General features: G+C 43.8%; 1 protein-coding gene across 1 annotated transcript in view; it reads left to right on the top strand.

Annotated features, from left to right (window-relative positions):
- Positions 1 to 17,443, top strand: part of PLXNC1 (plexin C1) — a 160,317-nt gene that overhangs the window by 24,650 nt on the left and 118,224 nt on the right. Inside the window, exons 3-4 of the mRNA XM_064376880.1 lie at positions 9,676 to 9,810; positions 14,955 to 15,055. Coding sequence (XP_064232950.1) covers positions 9,676 to 9,810; positions 14,955 to 15,055 — 236 coding nt within the window. The remainder of the gene's footprint in view (positions 1 to 9,675; positions 9,811 to 14,954; positions 15,056 to 17,443) is intronic.

Here is a 17,443-nt window from a genome sequence, read left to right as displayed (position 1 = left end):
GAAATTAACACTCACCACTGCCAGGCCCCAATAAGAGAGAACTTCTCTCACTCAGGAGAAGGGTATGAGGGATGAACTTGAGCTGACTTGGCCCGCCAGGCTCCCTAGGGCAGCTCGGTAATACTCAAGCCTCCCTCCTGTATCCTGTGTACAGATTCTTGGATGCAGCCCCTGAATTTACCCAGAATCCTGAAGACCCAGAATCGTGAGGATGATTCGGAAGCCACTGATAATCCTCAAATCCCTTTATTCAGAAGCTTTCAGCTTCTCCCTTGCCAAGGCTTGTCACCAGAACTGTTAGAAAGGAAGAACACTGATAGACACAAGCTTGGCTCCTTAAGCCACAGCGTGGGGGAACTAATGAGCGGCAAAAAACAAAACCCAACCCAAACGCAGACAGTAGGAGGGGGAGAAGAAAGAGGGCTTGGAGCAGCCACAGCCTGACTCATCAGTTTCCGAGTGATCATGAGTTGACGGCATTATGACACGTAGCAGGCGCGGTTGTATATACCCCATTGAATGAGAGTCAGGAAACAGCGATTGGGGCCCAACTGCTGTTATTTACCACCACCAGTAAAAGCCCGACTTCTTAAATCTCTGCAAATCCTATGAGTTTTCATATAATTTGGTGCAATTTTAATCCTCATGTTATTTAAATAATTTTTCCTTATTGTAAAGGTAATATATGCTTATGTAAAAAGTTGCCGAGTCGTGGGGGGTGAGAGGATGGCAAAGAAAAAATTACCCCTAATTGTGTTGTGCAGAAGCAACTGTTGTCAGCATTTTGGACTCTCTGTGTAGTTGAGGTCAGATTTTGCATCCAATTTTACATCCTTTTCTTCAATTAGTGAGGGAAAATGCTTATGTTAAAATGTTCTTGCAAACCCTTTGTGAACAGTATTTTTAAATAACGATATCATATTCTATTATTTGGGTACATTATTTAGAACTTAAGCTGAGGTACTGGATCACTTTTAAAGTATCTTTAAAGACACACATTTTCCAAGGAAGACGGCATTACCTCCAAAGGTAAGATTTCACTGATGATCTGTGAGGAAACGAGAGGCTGCGGTATGCCAGCACCTTCGCTATCCTCCCTTTCTTGCCTTTCGACCTAAGTCCCTTTATAAGATTTTGGGAAAATCGAAGGAATTTAGAACTCAAAGAGTCCTTTGAGAGCATCTAATCTGCTCTTTGATTTTAGCAGTGTGCAGTCCCATGGTCATGAGGGCGAGTTCTGTCTAGTCACCCTCTGCAGTTATTTCCCCATCCTGCTTCCTTTCAGAACATGATTGCGTGCTGTCATTTTTCAGTTGTCAGCGTCTCCATTGAGATCAGCTGAAAAGTATGGCCACGCTGAACTCAGCCTTGGAGAATTCACATTGCACGTGTTGCGCAGCGGACACATTTCTGTAAACACACACCGTGTCTTTCTCCAGATTACGGCGCAGCCCATCATGTGGGTTGGATTCCTTTGAGCTGACTCTGTTGCCTATGGAAAGTTATCCTTATTTCAAGGGCAGAATGGCATATTTTGAGCTTTTCCAGGTGGTCAAATAAGTAATAACGGAATATGCATGAAATTTGAAATTTGTCACTTTATGCATGCCCGTTAACCCTTCTTGTAAGCATAAAAGATAAGAAGGCAGTGGGCAAGGAAGAAGAATCGCTAACATTTCTGAGCTCTTCCTGTGTGCTGCGTGTTAGAACAAGCGTCTGCACGGGTTAACTCGTTTCATCCTTACCAGTCAATGCTCTCACCGTCTCCACTTTATGAATGAAAAACCCGAGGCTTCCAGAGGTTAGGTATCTTGTTCAAGGTGCTCTGAACCAAAATTACCTGTTCCCAGAGTCTGAGCTTCTAGCCCCCAGCTAATCTGCAGTAACTCTAACAGAGCTTAGTAGAGTTTGAGGAGTTGGTTTGTATTTTGTATTTTCCTTCTAAGGTTGGAGTATAAGGGCTGAGACCGAGATGCAGGTGTCTGAGGTTTCTTGAGGAGGGGCTGAGAACCCTGTGATTTAGGTTGTTCCTATTTGGGGATGGCCTCCTGACAACCCAGCTGAGTGTAGAGCCCGCTCCTCTCAGAACTCCACGTGGTTCAAGGGGGTCTCTGAATCCTGTTTACAAAGGGTTTGCAATAACATTTTAATATAAGCATTTTCCCAACTTTACTCCAGTGGGCTCCTTTATAGGAAAGGTAGGAATTCTGTATTCAAGTTGATGTTTTGATTGGTTTCAGCAGTAAGAGACTAGCATCTCCCTGTCATCCCAGGGACTGAATTAGGGTTCAGGATACGGGAAGCTGTATCACACAGCTCCAACCTGTCCCCATATCCAGTCTTGAGGTATTTCTTATGTGCTTAGGGTCGACTAGTTACCTATGTGGCCCTCAAAATTCCAGACCCGCTTAATGGGTTTTTTGTTTTCTTTTTTGAGCCAAGGTCTGACTCTGTTGCCCAGGCTGGAGTGCAGCGGTGCAGTCTCAGCTCACCACAACCTCTGCTTGCCAGGCTTAAGTGATCCTCCTCCCTCAGCCTCTTGAGTAGCTGGGACTACCGGCCTGTGCCCCCACATCTGGCTAATTTTTCGTATAGACAGGGTGTTGCCATGTTGCCCAGGCTGGTCTCGAACTCCTAGGCTCTAGAGAGCCTCCCACCTCGGCTTTCCAAAGAGTCGGGATTACAGGCATGAGCCACTGCACACGGTCCCACTAATGGATTTTGTTTATTCCAATCACAGTAAAATTAAACCAGTTCCAAAAAGTTCTGTCTGAATTCAAACAGAAGCAACAACTGTGTGCTACCTAAAGAGCATGCCTTGACTCTGGTGATGAAAGATTTTGAATGAACGTAAGAGAAAAAAAATCTTTGGTAAAAACAAGCTCTACTATACACCCAGAAAATGTTCAAACAAGGAATAGGAGACCTTGGGCAACCTAGGACAGGACCTGGGACCGGAGGTGGTGGGGCTGGGGGAATGGCTGAGCCAACAGACCAAAAAGTAAAAACAGCAGGAAGTGTCAAAACTCTTCTGTGGGTTCACTGATTGGCTGTTTAGGATGCCATGTGAAGCCTACTTCAAGTTCCCCCCACCTCATTAATTCCGATTTATGAGTTTGCAAGGACTCCACAATTTGAAACTTTTAGTCCCCGAATAATCCACAAATCTAGAACTTGTGGTTCAGACTGTATGCTTCTCTTACTATCCACATGGAAATAAGCAGATTGGAAACAAAAGAAATTTGCCTTAATCTTTACATATCATCTTTGTTACTCCTAACTACTGAGGCACATTAAATACTTATCTTGCTTTCTCGTGTGTTTGTGTGTGTGCATGCATCACAGGCTTGCACGTGTGTGTAGGCATGTGTGTAGGCATGCGTGTGTGTGTGTGTACTTGTGTGTGTGTATGTGTGGTTTAAGTCTCCTTTCCAGCATTTCTCAGAAACTGCCTATGGAAAAAAATAATAATAAATGAAAGGGTCGGCTTATTTGCCTTTCAACTGGTTAGCCCCACAGAGAGCCATAGGAAATGAAACTTGGCATAAAAGATTTTAGCTTTTTGAACACCTGTGGCTTTTCCATCTCATGGCAATCATAAAGACAAAAATATAGCCTTTTGTTTAATTTTTCTCCCCCCTCATTTTCCTCACTGTGGTATCCTTCCCACGGGTGGTCTTGAGCCTGTCTTACAATTGTATGGTGTGGAAGTCTCCACTCAGTTAATTTCAGCAGTGTAGTTGGGAGTTTTGCATGCAACAAAAATCCCTAGGCCAGTTGATAGTTCACCATGAGGCTTCAGGAAGACGTCAACATAAACAATATATTGACATGAACTGAAATTCTCCATCAGAGAAAATTTGTTTTCTACACAGGCTTCAGCTGGAAAAAGCTGAAGAGCCCCGTAAAATCTTGAATGCTAATTGAGTCGTTTTTTATTTAATAAATATTTACTGGGCACCTTGTATGTGCCAGGCACCGTTCTGGATGCTGAATATACGAAGATGAACAAAACAGACAATGCCCCTGCTTCCCTGGTGAGAAGAAAAAGATAGAAAACAAGCAAATGGATTAATCAATGATAAAGACACTTCGGATAGGGCTAAGTGCTATGAAGACAACAGAGTGATGGGTAGAGAGTGACAGAGGTGTTCAGCAGAGAAGTGATCAGGGAAAGCCTCTCAGAGGAGGTGATGTTAGAGACTTGGATGAAGGAGTATACAAGCATACACATGGAGAAGGTTCAGATTGACTTCAGATAAGATCTATATTATATTCGTATCCTGGAAGCAATAGATAAAAATCTACATCGTTCCCAAGGAGCATGTGTGTGTGTGTGTGTGTGTGTGTGTGTGTGTGTGTGAATTGGATGAGATTTCTCTTATGCAAAATTCAACCCATTTTGGGTTTTTGTGACTCATCGTTACTTCCTGCATTGCTTCACTTGATCATGTTCTTTTTCCCGAGGCTGCCCACCTAAACGGAGCTGAGGAAGGAAGGTTTCCCTTGCTCCATTCTTGTTGGCTTTTATCTCTGTGTTGATATTCTCATGGACTTTACAGTGAGAAAGTTCAAGGGTTTGATGGCAATGCCTGTGGGCTGGGGTTTGGGTGAGGTGAGAGATGATATTAACACAGGTCGTCTTGTCGTCACCTGAGAGAGATGAGACTCCAGGGGCCACAGGAGCAGAAATCCCTCCCTACTCTGCGTAGCACATTTGGGACCCTGTGGTGAAAATTAAAACTTCCTCTTGTCCTGTCCTTAGGATTATGGAGAGCATTGTTTGCATAATCTAGCAAAAAGAAAACAGTTTGAGTCACTTACCCTCAAGGATTTTTAAATTTAAATTATATGTGTTTTTAAAATTTTTAAATTTATTATTATTTTTTTGACACAGAGTATCGCTCCGTCACCCAGGCTATAGTGCAGTGGCACGATCTCAGCTCACTGCAACCTCTGCCTCCCGGGTTCAAGCTATTCTCCTGCCTCAGCCTCCTGGGATTACAGGCGCCTGCCACCATGCCTGGCTAATTTTTGTATTTTTAGTACAGATGGGGTTTCACCATGTTGGTCAGGCTGGTCTCGAACTCCTGACCTCATGATCCACACTCTTCAGCCTCCCAAAGTGCTGGGATTACAGGCATGAGCCACCATGCCCAGCATCTGTATTTATTTTTAATGTAATACATTGATATCATTTAAAACTCAAAAGAACCAAGAAAATATTCTGTGAAAGTCACCTGTTCTTGACTTCCAAGGCAACCAATGATAGCAGTTTCATGGGTATCTTTCCAGAGACAGTTTATATCTGTCTACAGGCAAAAGAATGAAGATATTCTTCCTCCCTTTTATTGAAACATAAAACACAGTAAACAGATATGTTATATATGTAAAAATACCTGTATATGTACATATGTGTGTATTTACAAATATATGTACATATTTAATATAACACATTAAATATACCAGAGAGCTTTCTAATTATTTTTATGGCTGAATAGTATTCCCTTGTTAGTACTATAGTTTACTTAACCAGTTCCCTATTGCTGGACACTTAGGTTGTTTTAATCTTTTCTTTGTAACAATGCTACAATGAATATGTATCACTTCACACACACACACACACACACACACACACACATATGAGGGGCTACAGGGTCCAAGGGTATGTGCTTTATAATTTTGATAGATCATGCCAAATTGCCTTCTAGAGAGGTCCAACTTCCACTGTTGATGAAACATACTAATTTAAACCCAGCATCTATGGCTATCAGGACAAGCCTCAGTGAAAACCACACTAAGTGGCTTTTTTAGGAAACTGATTGGTAAAACCCTGGACCACAGAACTCTTTGATGAAAGAAAGAAAGAAAAAAAGAGAGAGGAGAGAGAGAGAGAAAGGAAGGAAGAAAGGAAAGAAAGAGAGAGAGGGAGGGAGGAAGGGAGGGAGGGAGGGAGGGAAGGAAGGCAAGCTTTCTTGCCATAATTCAGAGTTCTAAAGAGAATACTGGTGCTTCACTCTTTGATAATTTTTTAAAAGATGAATGAAAGAAAGAAAAGAAAAGAAGAAAAGAAAGGCAAGAAAAGAAAAGAAAGGCTTCCTTGCCATAATTCAGAGTTGTAGAGAGAATACTGGTGCTTCATTTCCAAGGTACCAAATAAACAAATCAATGTTGCACCCAATTAGATCTTTCCAGGTGCCACCATCTGTATCAGTGATGCTCCAGGAGTAACTAAAATAAGCCCCCAGTAAAAACTGCCATGCAGCTCCTAATTTACATAAAATGGGTGAGTGGGGGTGTAAAGTATGTTTTTACTTACGTTCTTATTTTAAAGCAAACCCCACAGATACAATGTCGTTTCACCTCAACATATTTTGTTATACCTCTCTCAAGAACTACAGTCATTTTCTTAAATAATTGTAACCATACTGCCATGATCACAGCTGACAAAATGATCAGTAATTCTTTAGGATCCCTTACTATCCAGTCCGTGTAACGAAATATTCCCAACTGATTCAAAAAAATATTTAAAATGATGTTCAAATTGGTATCTGCACAAAGTTCTCAAACCATATTTGGTGGTTCTGTCTATTATCTAGAGCAGTCTCCTCCCTTACTTTTATTCCCTGCCACTGACTTACTGAAAAGCCGAGTCTTTTGCCCTATAGAATGGCTCATATCATGTGTTTAGCTTTTTGCTTCTTCGTGGTATCATTTAGCTTCGTGGTATCATTTACTCCTGCTTTCTAGTGCTAAATGGAAGTTAGCGCTAAAGACTTGATTAGATTCAGGTTCAACTTTATTGGCAGGATGCCTTATGGGTGGTGCTGCCCAATGATGCTTTTGCCATGATGAATTCCTGAAGACATGCCGGGGTGGCAGCTTCTCTTCTCTTGACCCTCACTTGAGAATATTTCTATCAATGTTTGTTTAAAAAAATGGCTTCCTGTTTCTCTTCCTCTATACAACTGCTTCCCAGAACCAGGTCAACTGAATCTGAACTGATTAAAACAGCTAATGAATTAGAGATGGCAAATCCTGGCAAGCCCATACCTTGGTCAGTGCCTTCCCCGTGGCTCCACTGTCAGGATTCTGTAGAGCAGTATTGGCCAAGAGAACTTTCTGTGATGATAGAAATGTTCTCCATCGGCCGAGGCGGGTGAACCACAAGGTCAAGAGATTGAGACCATCCTGGCCAACATGGTGAAACCCCGTCTCTACTAAAAATACAAAAATTAGCCAGGCGTTTGGCATGTGACTGTAGTCCCAGCTACTTGGGAGGCTGAGGCAGAAGAAACGCTTGAACCCGAGAGGTGAAGGTTGCAGTGAGCTGAGACTGCACCACTGTGCTCCAGCCTGGCAACAGAGCAAGACTCCGTCTCAAAAAAAAAAAAAAGAAAAAAGAAATGTTCTCCATCTGTCCTCTCCAATATGGTAGCCAGTCACCAAAGGTAGCTAGTGAACACTTGAAATGTTGCTAGTGTTTTTATTTAAATTTAAATATCCATTATGTGACTAGTGGCTACCATATTGGATACTGCAGCTATAAAGTCATTTTAAAATGAGTTGAGACACACACTTTTCCCACCTCCCTTAGGACCTAACTGCTTCTGTTTTAAAAAGAGCTTTTAAGAAGTCATATTTAATATGTTAGGTGAGTGAGATTGACTTTTACAAAGCTGCTGCTGAATTTGGTGAGCAGGCCAAGGGTTTCAAGTGAGCCACTGTTTGCACCAAATCCACCGGGCCTGACCCAAGCACATGGAAGGAAGTCACTGATTGCAGGGCAATGCTAGACTCTGGCCCAGGTCCTGGAAAAGGGAGGTGAATGCAGGAAGTTCCTCTGTGTACAAAATTGATAAGAAGCCTTTGGCTAAACAGCAAATACCTAACTGCCATCAGGATATGTGGGTACAGGCATATTATGATTAGTAGATGTGTGAGATAGACTTTGTCCAAAAAGAATCTCAGGTGCCAGTTTTTTTCTTTGCAAACTATGCACCCAATGTAGCTGATGCCTGCCAGTGGTAGAGATAGGAATATAGATAATCTATCTGGATGTGTTCAAACTGACAAAATGTTGAATACCTTCGCTTTTCAAAGTAGTGGGTACAAATTGTGTTAGGTAAAGATGACGAAGCGATAGGTACAGAGGTGATTAGGAAGACATGGTCTCAGGCCAGGCAGCGGAGGTGGCAGGAAGCCAAGATCGCACCACTGCACTCCAGCCTAGGTGACTGAGCAAGACTCTGTCTCAAAAAAAAAAAAGACATGGTTCCTGCCCAAAAGGAGCTTGCAATCTAGTAATAGATTATTATCTATTGAGTATTGATTCTGTGCTAAGCATCTTTCACAGTTCTTATTTGATCCTTACAAAACTGTAATAAGGAAGGCACTATTAGCCCCATTTTAGAGATGAGGAAATTGAGGCCCAGGGAGATTAAGTAAGTTACTAGTTCAAAGTAGTGCAGCTACTTAAAGAATGGAGGCAGGATGCAAACCCAAGCTTAAGCCACCATTATGTCTCTCTAGCACTATAGAATTAGAGTCTCCCAATGGGTCTTCATGCCCATACTTCAAACCCTGCCTTCTCACCATCACCTCTTGCTCCTCAACTCAAAGCCCTGCCATGGCTTCTTCTCTCTCATCTACAGGAAAAGCCAAGCTCTTTACATAGGCCCACAAGACCCTTCATTACCCTTCCCCTGGTGTCTATCTTGCTCCTCTCTGCCTCTCTCCACTGGAGCCACCCTGGCCTCCTCCCATTTTGGTTTCTTTGTGCTGGCAGGGCTGCTTTTAAGAACACATTTCGTGCAAGTATGAAAATAACTCACCTCCTGCAAGTCTAAATAAATATCACCTTTTCAGTGACACCTACCCTGACCCCACTATATTTTATTCTCTAACCCCTGACCCCACTATATTTTATAATGTACTGTTTATTAATAGTCTGCCATTACTCACCCCACCACACACACACACACACACACACACACACACGAATGTAAGTTTTGTGAGGTCAGGAGCTCTCCCTTCCCCATTTTGTTCACTGCCATTTTCCAAACATCCAGAACAGTGCTGAGTACATACTGGGTGTTGGGGCAGATGTTCGTTGACTGAAGATGGATGAAACTCAGGTATGTCCAATTTCAAAACCACTGAGTCCTCAGTCACACTTGCGTATATTTCATATGTGAACACATACCTACTTGTCTGTATCTGCCAAGTTAATCTGGGTCACTTCAAACTGTATGACGATCAGAGTATCCTGTGCAAATACGTGTGGGAGCTACTTCTTTTAATTTCCAGTCTCTCTTGAGACAGCACTAATGAAGCTGTCACTTGTGGCTTCCCATTGGGCCAGACATGGTCAGAAATTGTGGTCAGCAAGTTTCCACATATAAGGATACTACCCCGGCCTTGAAGACTGGCTTTTTTTTTGTTTGTTCATTTTTGGTGACTTTGCCCTTACAAAAGAAGAAATATTATGCTTGTTATTACCAGCCTTGTTGAGGACTGAGGTTGTGAGAGAATGATTAGGGAGCATGGTACCTTAGCCAGTATTTGTAGGGAGTGAGAAAGGAAGTAGCTTTATGATTAAGTTACAAGTTTTGCCACCCCAGTATTCAAAGTATTGAATAGATATCATGTTTCTCTTTTTGAAAAAAAAATTAGGTTATTCTTGGTGAGAATTTGACTTCAAATTGTCCGGAGGTGATCTATGAAATTAAAGAAGAGACACCTGTTTTCTACAAGCTCGTTCCTGATCCTGTGAAGAATATCTACATTTATCTAACAGCTGGGAAAGAGGTAGGTAGAAATACTAGTTATTGCTTCTGATTTATGAATAAAAATGGTTTAATTAATGTCATTATCTAGTAGCAAAGCTTTTACTTTAAACTACAGAGTTTAAGCAGTGCTCCAGGCTTTGAGGAGACCCGCTGTGGTTCACAGGCATGGAATTAAAAACCTTACTGACTGTCAGTAAGTAAGCAAGAAATATTACCTATTTAGACAATTTTATTATTGGCTATATTTCCAGTGCCAAGTTTTTCAGAGGAGGGCATGCTTGCAAATGGGCACATAATCAGCAAGGTAACTGAATTTACACATTTATTGTGTGGGCACTGAACGGTTAGATGCATTTATGAATATACCCAATGGGACTGGCTTTGGAATTTGGGGTTAATATCAGGCCACAGTCTCATACACATTCATGAACCAGGAAATACATGGTGCTCACTCTCCCCATCTTCATTTATCTGGCTGGTTTGGCTTTTCTTTTACTTCTACTTACTAAAATAAAAGTAATATATTTTTACATTTTCTTCATCTTTACCAAGTGCTTTCACCAAGGGAAGGGAAAAAGAAACTAATTGTTAGTCTCCTATGTATTAGTCACTGTTCTTTGCATGATCGCTGTTTAGATGCACAGAATTGTGTACATACACACAAGTATAGAAAACAATGTTAATGAAATGTGTTACTGACTGGGCATAGTGGCTCATGCCTGTCATCCCAGCACTTTGGGAGGCTGAGGTAGGAGGATCACTTGAGGCCAGGAGTTTAAGGCTGGAGTGAGCTGTGATAGAACCACTGTACCCCAGTCTAGGTGACAAAGCAAGAGCCCATCTCAAAAAAAAAAAAAAAAAAGAAAGAAAGAAAAGAAAAGAAAGGCCGGGTATAGTGGCTCACACCTGTAATCCTAGCACGCTGGGGAGGTCAAGGCTGGTGGATCACCTGAATTCAAGAGTTCAAGACCAGCCTGGGCAACATGATGAAACCCTGTCTCCACTAAAAATATAAACAATTAGCTGGGCATGGTGGCACATGCCTGTAATCCCAGCTAGTTAGGAGGCTGAAGGAAAAGAATCACTTGAAACCGGGAGGTGGAGGTTGCAGTGAGCTGACATCACGCTGCTACACCCGATTCTGGGCCACAGAGTGAGACTGTCTGAAAAAGGAAAAAAAAAGAAGAAAAAGAAATGTGTTATTAATTTAATGAGATAGTTACCTTTCTTTTCTATTAAGAATCTAAAACTTGGAGAGGTTAAATAACTTGTTCAAGAATATCTATATATATGTATATATTTGTAGGTTAGCCTTTGCAGGGCTAGGACAGAAATTCAACCCTGATTCTAAAGCCTGTGATAAATTATATTAAATCAAAAATTTGTGAAAACAGGACATTCTTTGGCTCAGTGGTTTTGACCTATGACCATTTGAACATAGAAAGTACAAAGAAGATAATTGCTACTTCCATACTTATATAATGGATGCAACAGATACTCTCAGCCCACCCCTGGTTTTCCATCCTTTTCCTGTCAATCATTCTAAGAAGGATAGAATGACAGCAATCCACATGTGCATTTTGAGTCACAGATAAGATGTGCAAGCAATTTGTAGTTTCTGGTATTCTTATAAAGATGTTACTGTTCTTTGCACATCGAAAAGTCAGGGATATCAAAATGACTGCATTGAGATGGCCACATCTTCCCACAAAGCTTGTAAGCCAGTCCTTCACCATACAGAATCTCCTATGCCAATTTGCTTCACCATTCACATACTTTGTATTATGTTTCTTCCCTGGGGATCCCATCTTTGAAAGACTTTTCTCTACTCAACAAACTGCACATATTAAGTAACAGTTCCCATTCCCAGGGTTTATTTATCAGGGGCATCTCAAAACTGCTGGTCAGAGTACTGACTGTGCTCCCACATGGAGCTGATAAAATTCCAACCCGAAGCAAAGATACTTGACATCTTGCTTCATCCATGCATGTTTTTCCACTCAGTTTTTTGAACTATTGCAAATAGCTCATAAGCCCCCATTACTTCCTTCATGGATAGTAATGGAACCCCAGAACTCAGGACTCTAGACTGGGAACCACTATGAAAAGCCACCAGGGCTTGATGGGTTCCCACTTTCTAGAAAGCAAAAATTTCCAATCTTTGGTCATTCAAAGCCTAAAGTCCTGGGGAGAGCTTTTGACTGGGCATCAAAGCTGATTAGCCCTGCATTTTTCATTTAGGATTACTGCTAGAGATTCTATTATTTGAACTCTGGCTAAGCAAATATAACCCCTAAAGAGACAAAGCCCAAAAAGGCTCTTTCCTAGATTCTTGGGGAGATAGGAAAAGCCAAACTAATAAACTATGGGATATCCATAAAATGGTATGATACGGGGCCGCTAAAAATAATCATATGGAGATATATGCATTGATGTGGAATAGTCACTAAGGTGTGTTATTAAATTAGAAGAACAGGTCTAATGTAGTATTTAGTGTCCTCTCTCTCTCTCTTTCTCTTTTTTGGAGATGGAGTCTTGCTCTGTCGCCCAGGCTAGAGTGCAGTGGCATGATCTTGGCTTACTGCAACCTCCACCACCCAGGTTCAAGCAGTTCTCCTGTCTCAGCTCCCTAGTAGCTGGGACTACAGTCACACACTACCATGCCTGGCTAATTTTTGTATTTTTTTGTTTTTTTAGTAGAGACAGGGTTTCACCATATTGGTCAGGCTGGTCTTGAACTCCTAACCTCAGGTGATCCACCCACCTTGGCCTCTCAAAGTGCTGGGATTACAAGAATGAGCCACCTTGCCCAGCCCTCTCTCTCTTTTTTGAAACAGAATCTCACTCTGTCACCTAGACTGGAGTGCAGTGGTGCAATCTTGGCTCACTGCAACCTCCGCCTCCCAGGTTCAAGTGATTTTCCTGCCTCAGCCTCCTGACTAGCTGGAATTATGCCCAGATAATTTTTGTACTTTTGGTAGAGATGGGGTTGGCCAGGCTGGTCTTGAATTCCAGGCCTGAAATGACCTGCCCACCTTGGCCTCCCAAAGTGCTGGGATTACAGGTATGAGCCACCACATCCAGCCAGTGTCCTCCCTCTTATACAGAGTTATATTTGCATGTTTAAATGCACTGAGTAATAGTTCTCAGAGAATATTCTGGAGACCCATATTCCACAGAATGTTCTGAGCAAAAGTGGTCCCATGACCAGCTGTTACTTACTATACTCAGTGTTTAAATACACTGAGTAATAGTTCTCAGAGAGTGTTCTGGAGGCCCATATTCCACAGAATGTTCTGAGCAAAAGTGGTCCCATGACCAGCTGTTACTCCTCCTGGAGTACCGTGGGGCTCAGCATATTCAAAGGCTCTTAGAAGCCCTGTGCTAAGGAAACCTGTTGTGCTTTTTCAGCCTAAGGTTTTACGTTTGTTGGATCGTGGAACCCTTTTCTTGTATAATAGCAGTAACCAATACTTAGGGAACATTTAGTACTTGTCAGACAATGGCTCGTAATAACCCATGAAGTCGAAGGACCATCACCATTTTACAGATGAGGAAACAAGGTTAGAGAGATTGCATGACACTTATTAAATCCTCCACTGTTACAAAGGTGTTTGTGAACTACAAGGAAATACCCACATTCTGGTTAATTCCGGCTCAGGATCACAGACTGCTGACTGCATCAGTCAGTGTCGGGGACTATGAAATGGAAGGGCATGGTTATCCTCCGTGAAGTCAACTTGAAACTGAAGGATCCACCTCGGGATAGTCCCTGTTTTCCTCACAAGATAGAGGAAAATAGAGAGCTCCTTTCTAGAACTCTTTACGTCTCTAACCTGCTAAACGAGTTATTTATACTTTCTAGCATGTACAACTTCCTGGCATAAGGAGTTCTACAAGTTCCCTTCCTACCTGCTGTGTGGTTTTGCCTGCGGAAAGCTCGCGGTGTGATGCTCAGCTACTCCCTGCCTCTTACCACCCAGCTTAGAGGCTCTGACTGGCTGCCTAGATGTCTGGGCCTGCCCAGCTGGGGTGGCCTCTTTGTGGGCTGCTGCTTCCTGACAACCGCAAGAGGCAGCTCTAGGGATGGGGAAGTGATGTGGCTACTCCTCCTGTTTCTTTCATTTTCAACTCCACTGGCGGGGTGTAAGCAAGCAAGCCGGGAGCTGAGGTGACGGCACTGCCCCTGGCAGGCATGTGGAGGGCTTGGCCCCTGGTCTTCCATATTAAGTGCCAACCTCCTGCTGACACTCCTGGGGCAGAGCCTTTGCTGTTCCCTAATGCTCATTTCCAAAATGCCATTGGCCACACATGGACTGCCTCTGTATGAAAACCAGGCAACCTGATTGCATGATCCCTATGGAAATCATCATTAGCAGATTGGAAACCCAACTGCATGTGATTCACCTGAAGGAGCTCTTAAAATACAAATTCCTGGCCAGGCGTGGTGGCTCACACCTGTAATCCCAGCACTTTGGGAGGCTAAGGTGGGTGGATCACCTGAGGTCAGGAATTTGAGACCAGCCTGACCAACATGGAGAAACCCTGTCTCTACTTACTAAAATTACAAAATTAGCCGGGTGTGGTGGTGCATGCCTGTAATCCCAGCTACTCAGGAGGCTGAGGCAGGAGAATCACTTGACCCTGGCAGGTGGAGGTTGCCGTGAGCCTAGATCGTGTCATTACACTCCAGCCTGGGCAGCAAAAGCAAAACTCTGTCTCAAAAAAAACAAAAAAAATACGGATTCCTGGCCAGACACAATGGTGCATACCAGCAGTCTCAGCACTTTTGGGAGGCTGAGGTGGGAGGAGCACTTGAGCCCAGAAGTTTGAAACCAGCCTGAGCAACATAGTGAGACCCTGTGTCTTTAAGAAAAAAATCTTTTAAATAAAAAAATGCACATTCCTAGGCTCCGCCCCCAGACTTAGCAAGAGTCTCTGTGGCAGAGGCCTGGGAATATGCACTGTCAGAAGCTCCCCAGGTGATCCCAATACAACGACTTCATGTCCTAGAACTTGAGACCCACTGCCCCGTGCCAATATGGAGGTGTTCTGAGTTCAGGTTGATACATAGGCTCCTTTTGGCCTTTGTCAGATAAGGTGTTGTCGTTTTCCTGCTGTTGCTTTTAACTCCCTCTGAACCACTGTCCTCTTTCTTTTTAGGTGAGGAGAATTCGTGTTGCAAACTGCAATAAACATAAATCCTGTTCGGAGTGTTTAACAGCCACAGACCCTCACTGCGGTTGGTGCCATTCGCTACAAAGGTATCTCCTGAATTCTTTCTCACCAACTCGCATTTTCGAAAGCCTCATGCGGCAGAACACTTGTTGCCCTACTTTAACGATCCGTTCCAGTGACCTGAGGGAACTGATGTCTTCCTCGACTAAAATCTCCTTGTGCAATACTAATGAATTCCCGAAGATGTTTCCAGCCGCGTCCGTGCCATTCAATCACTGAACCCGGGGGCTCCCCAGTCTGCGGGCGGGAGGGGCAGGTGTGCAGCCTCCGCGAGCAGGGGCGAGAGCAGGCAGGTTTGGCTTTTACTTTCTCCAGAGTTCGCCAAGACTCGAGAGAGAGGCAAAAGGTACCCCCTGCGAGAAGATAAAAGAATAGAGATGTTTGAAAATTTTTTAGATGAATCCCCATCATGTCATGTATTCTGTTCGCTCCGCGGAAGCCTCGTTATTGATGGCGCTGTCTCCTCATGCGCCGCGCAGCTGTGGGCCTGATGTACAATCTCAGTCTCCGGGCACAATCTGCCCAGCCTGGTCTGGAATGACGATGTTCACGACCCATCTAGGCTCAGGGGCGACTCGGAGCGGCTTCCCCGCCATGGCAGTTTCCTAGCGTCGCTGGGCCTGGCCTGGTTGGATTCGCCGTCGCCATGGCAACCCAGTACTGGGGCTCTTGCCGGAGAAGCAAAGGAGAAGAGAGCCTTCGCTGCGGCTCAGGCAGGAAAGAGAGAGAGAGAGAGAGAGAAAAAAAAAAAACATAACAGTGTCTGTCAGTTTGGTGCTTTCAGTTTTTAAAGGTGAAAAGGATAAGAAAGAGCAGAGCAGGTGGAGAGATGCTGAAGGCTGAACCAGGGGACAGTTTGCGGGTAGAAAAGAGGAGGAGGAAGAGAATTGGGGACCGGTGGGGGAGGCAGCCAAGAGAAATGAAGGGAGAGGGAAAAACGCAATGCAAGCAAGACGTTTAGGAAACAAACGAAAAATATGGGGATGGAATTAATTAAGAGTTCACGGGGGAAGGCACAATCTGAGCTGTAGCAAGAGGAATAATTGGCCCTGCCATTTGTTACGTACGCTTCCTTACCGGGCTGTTTCCGTCAGAGTCACTGGCAGACAAACGAAGCAAGGGCCAGGAAAATGCTCATGAATAATTCACTGATCACGAACAGGATTTATTTGTTGCACACTCACTGAGCAGTCTTGCCATAATCTTTTAGATCCATTCATTTATGTAGCATCCCTGTCTATTTGTAGAGCTGTGTACAGGAGTCAATTCGTTAATGGTGGCGATGATGGTGGTGATTAAATAGCCACATGGAGCTAGTGGTTACTGTATTGACAAGCTCAGCTCTGGCGCTCGTGGGAGATGTCCAAGCCAGTGATATGAATTTGGGAGTTGGTAGTAGTTTAGATGGTACTTAGAGAAGCCTTAAGACCAGATGAGGAAGTGAGTGTTGATTGAGGAGAGAAGTTTGAGAACTGAGCATTGAGGGGCTGTGGTGTTTAGGGATTGGGGAGAAGAAAGGGAAACAGAACAAGAAATAAGGAGGGAACGTCAGAAAGGGAAGAGGAAAAACTGGAGAGGGTGGTCTCCTGGAAGCCAAGGAAAGAAAGGAGGAGTCAGCGATCTGATCCGCTGGGTCAGATTCAGCTGAGAGGTCAAGCAGGAGAAGAAAAGAATGAATCCATGGCACTTAGCAGGTGACAATGGGTGACTGCTGGGAATGTCATTGTTAGGAGTGGCGCTCAATCCACAAGAGACAATGGGAAGATAAGACCTTAAGCAGGGACAGCTTAGAGGAGCTTTACTGAGAAAGGCAGCCAAAAAAATGAAGCAGACACTAGAGGAGAAAGTAGAGTCCAAAGAGCTTTGTCTTTTTAAGATGTGTGAAGTAACAGTGCATGTCTGCGCTGTTGGGAACATTTTAGAGAGGGAGAGAAGGATGATACAGGAGAGAGAAGGGTTGTGGAGTGCTGCCTTTCAGCAGGTGGAAGAAAATAGGACCTGGTGTGGCAGCGGGGAGGCCAACCTCAGACAGGAAGGACCATTGGCCCCTCATCCTCAGTGATGGGAGGGAAGGTAGGGAATCTGGGCCCAAGCACAGGGAGCTGGCAGAGGCCTGTGTGGAGTCTTCTCCTATTGCTCACATTATTTTCAGTGGCCTAAGGCCATTGAGAGTGAGGTGGGGGAGGACGCACTGGAGGTTTGAGGAGAAAAGAGAGAGGAGTGGATTGGAAGAGTGGGAGAGAGAACAGAGTAAGGAAATACTGAACGGTGGCCAGGCAGCATTGGGGTCCACTTGAGGTTGGTGGTCTTGTGTTTGAAGTGAGTGGCTTTGTCTTTCTCAAGCTGTGTTCAGCTCCGGTGGTGTAGCCGTAGACTCAGAAAAGTTAGCTTTCCCCAGTTTGGGGGCTTTGCCA

This window comes from Aotus nancymaae, unplaced genomic scaffold, assembly GCF_030222135.1.
Source record: "Aotus nancymaae isolate 86718 unplaced genomic scaffold, 86718_ANA_hifiasm-v0.15.2.pri h1tg000016l, whole genome shotgun sequence".
NCBI classification, from domain to species: Eukaryota; Metazoa; Chordata; class Mammalia; order Primates; family Aotidae; genus Aotus; species Aotus nancymaae.
Note: the sequence above shows the minus strand (reverse complement) of the source record. Positions and strands in the feature narration are given on the sequence as shown.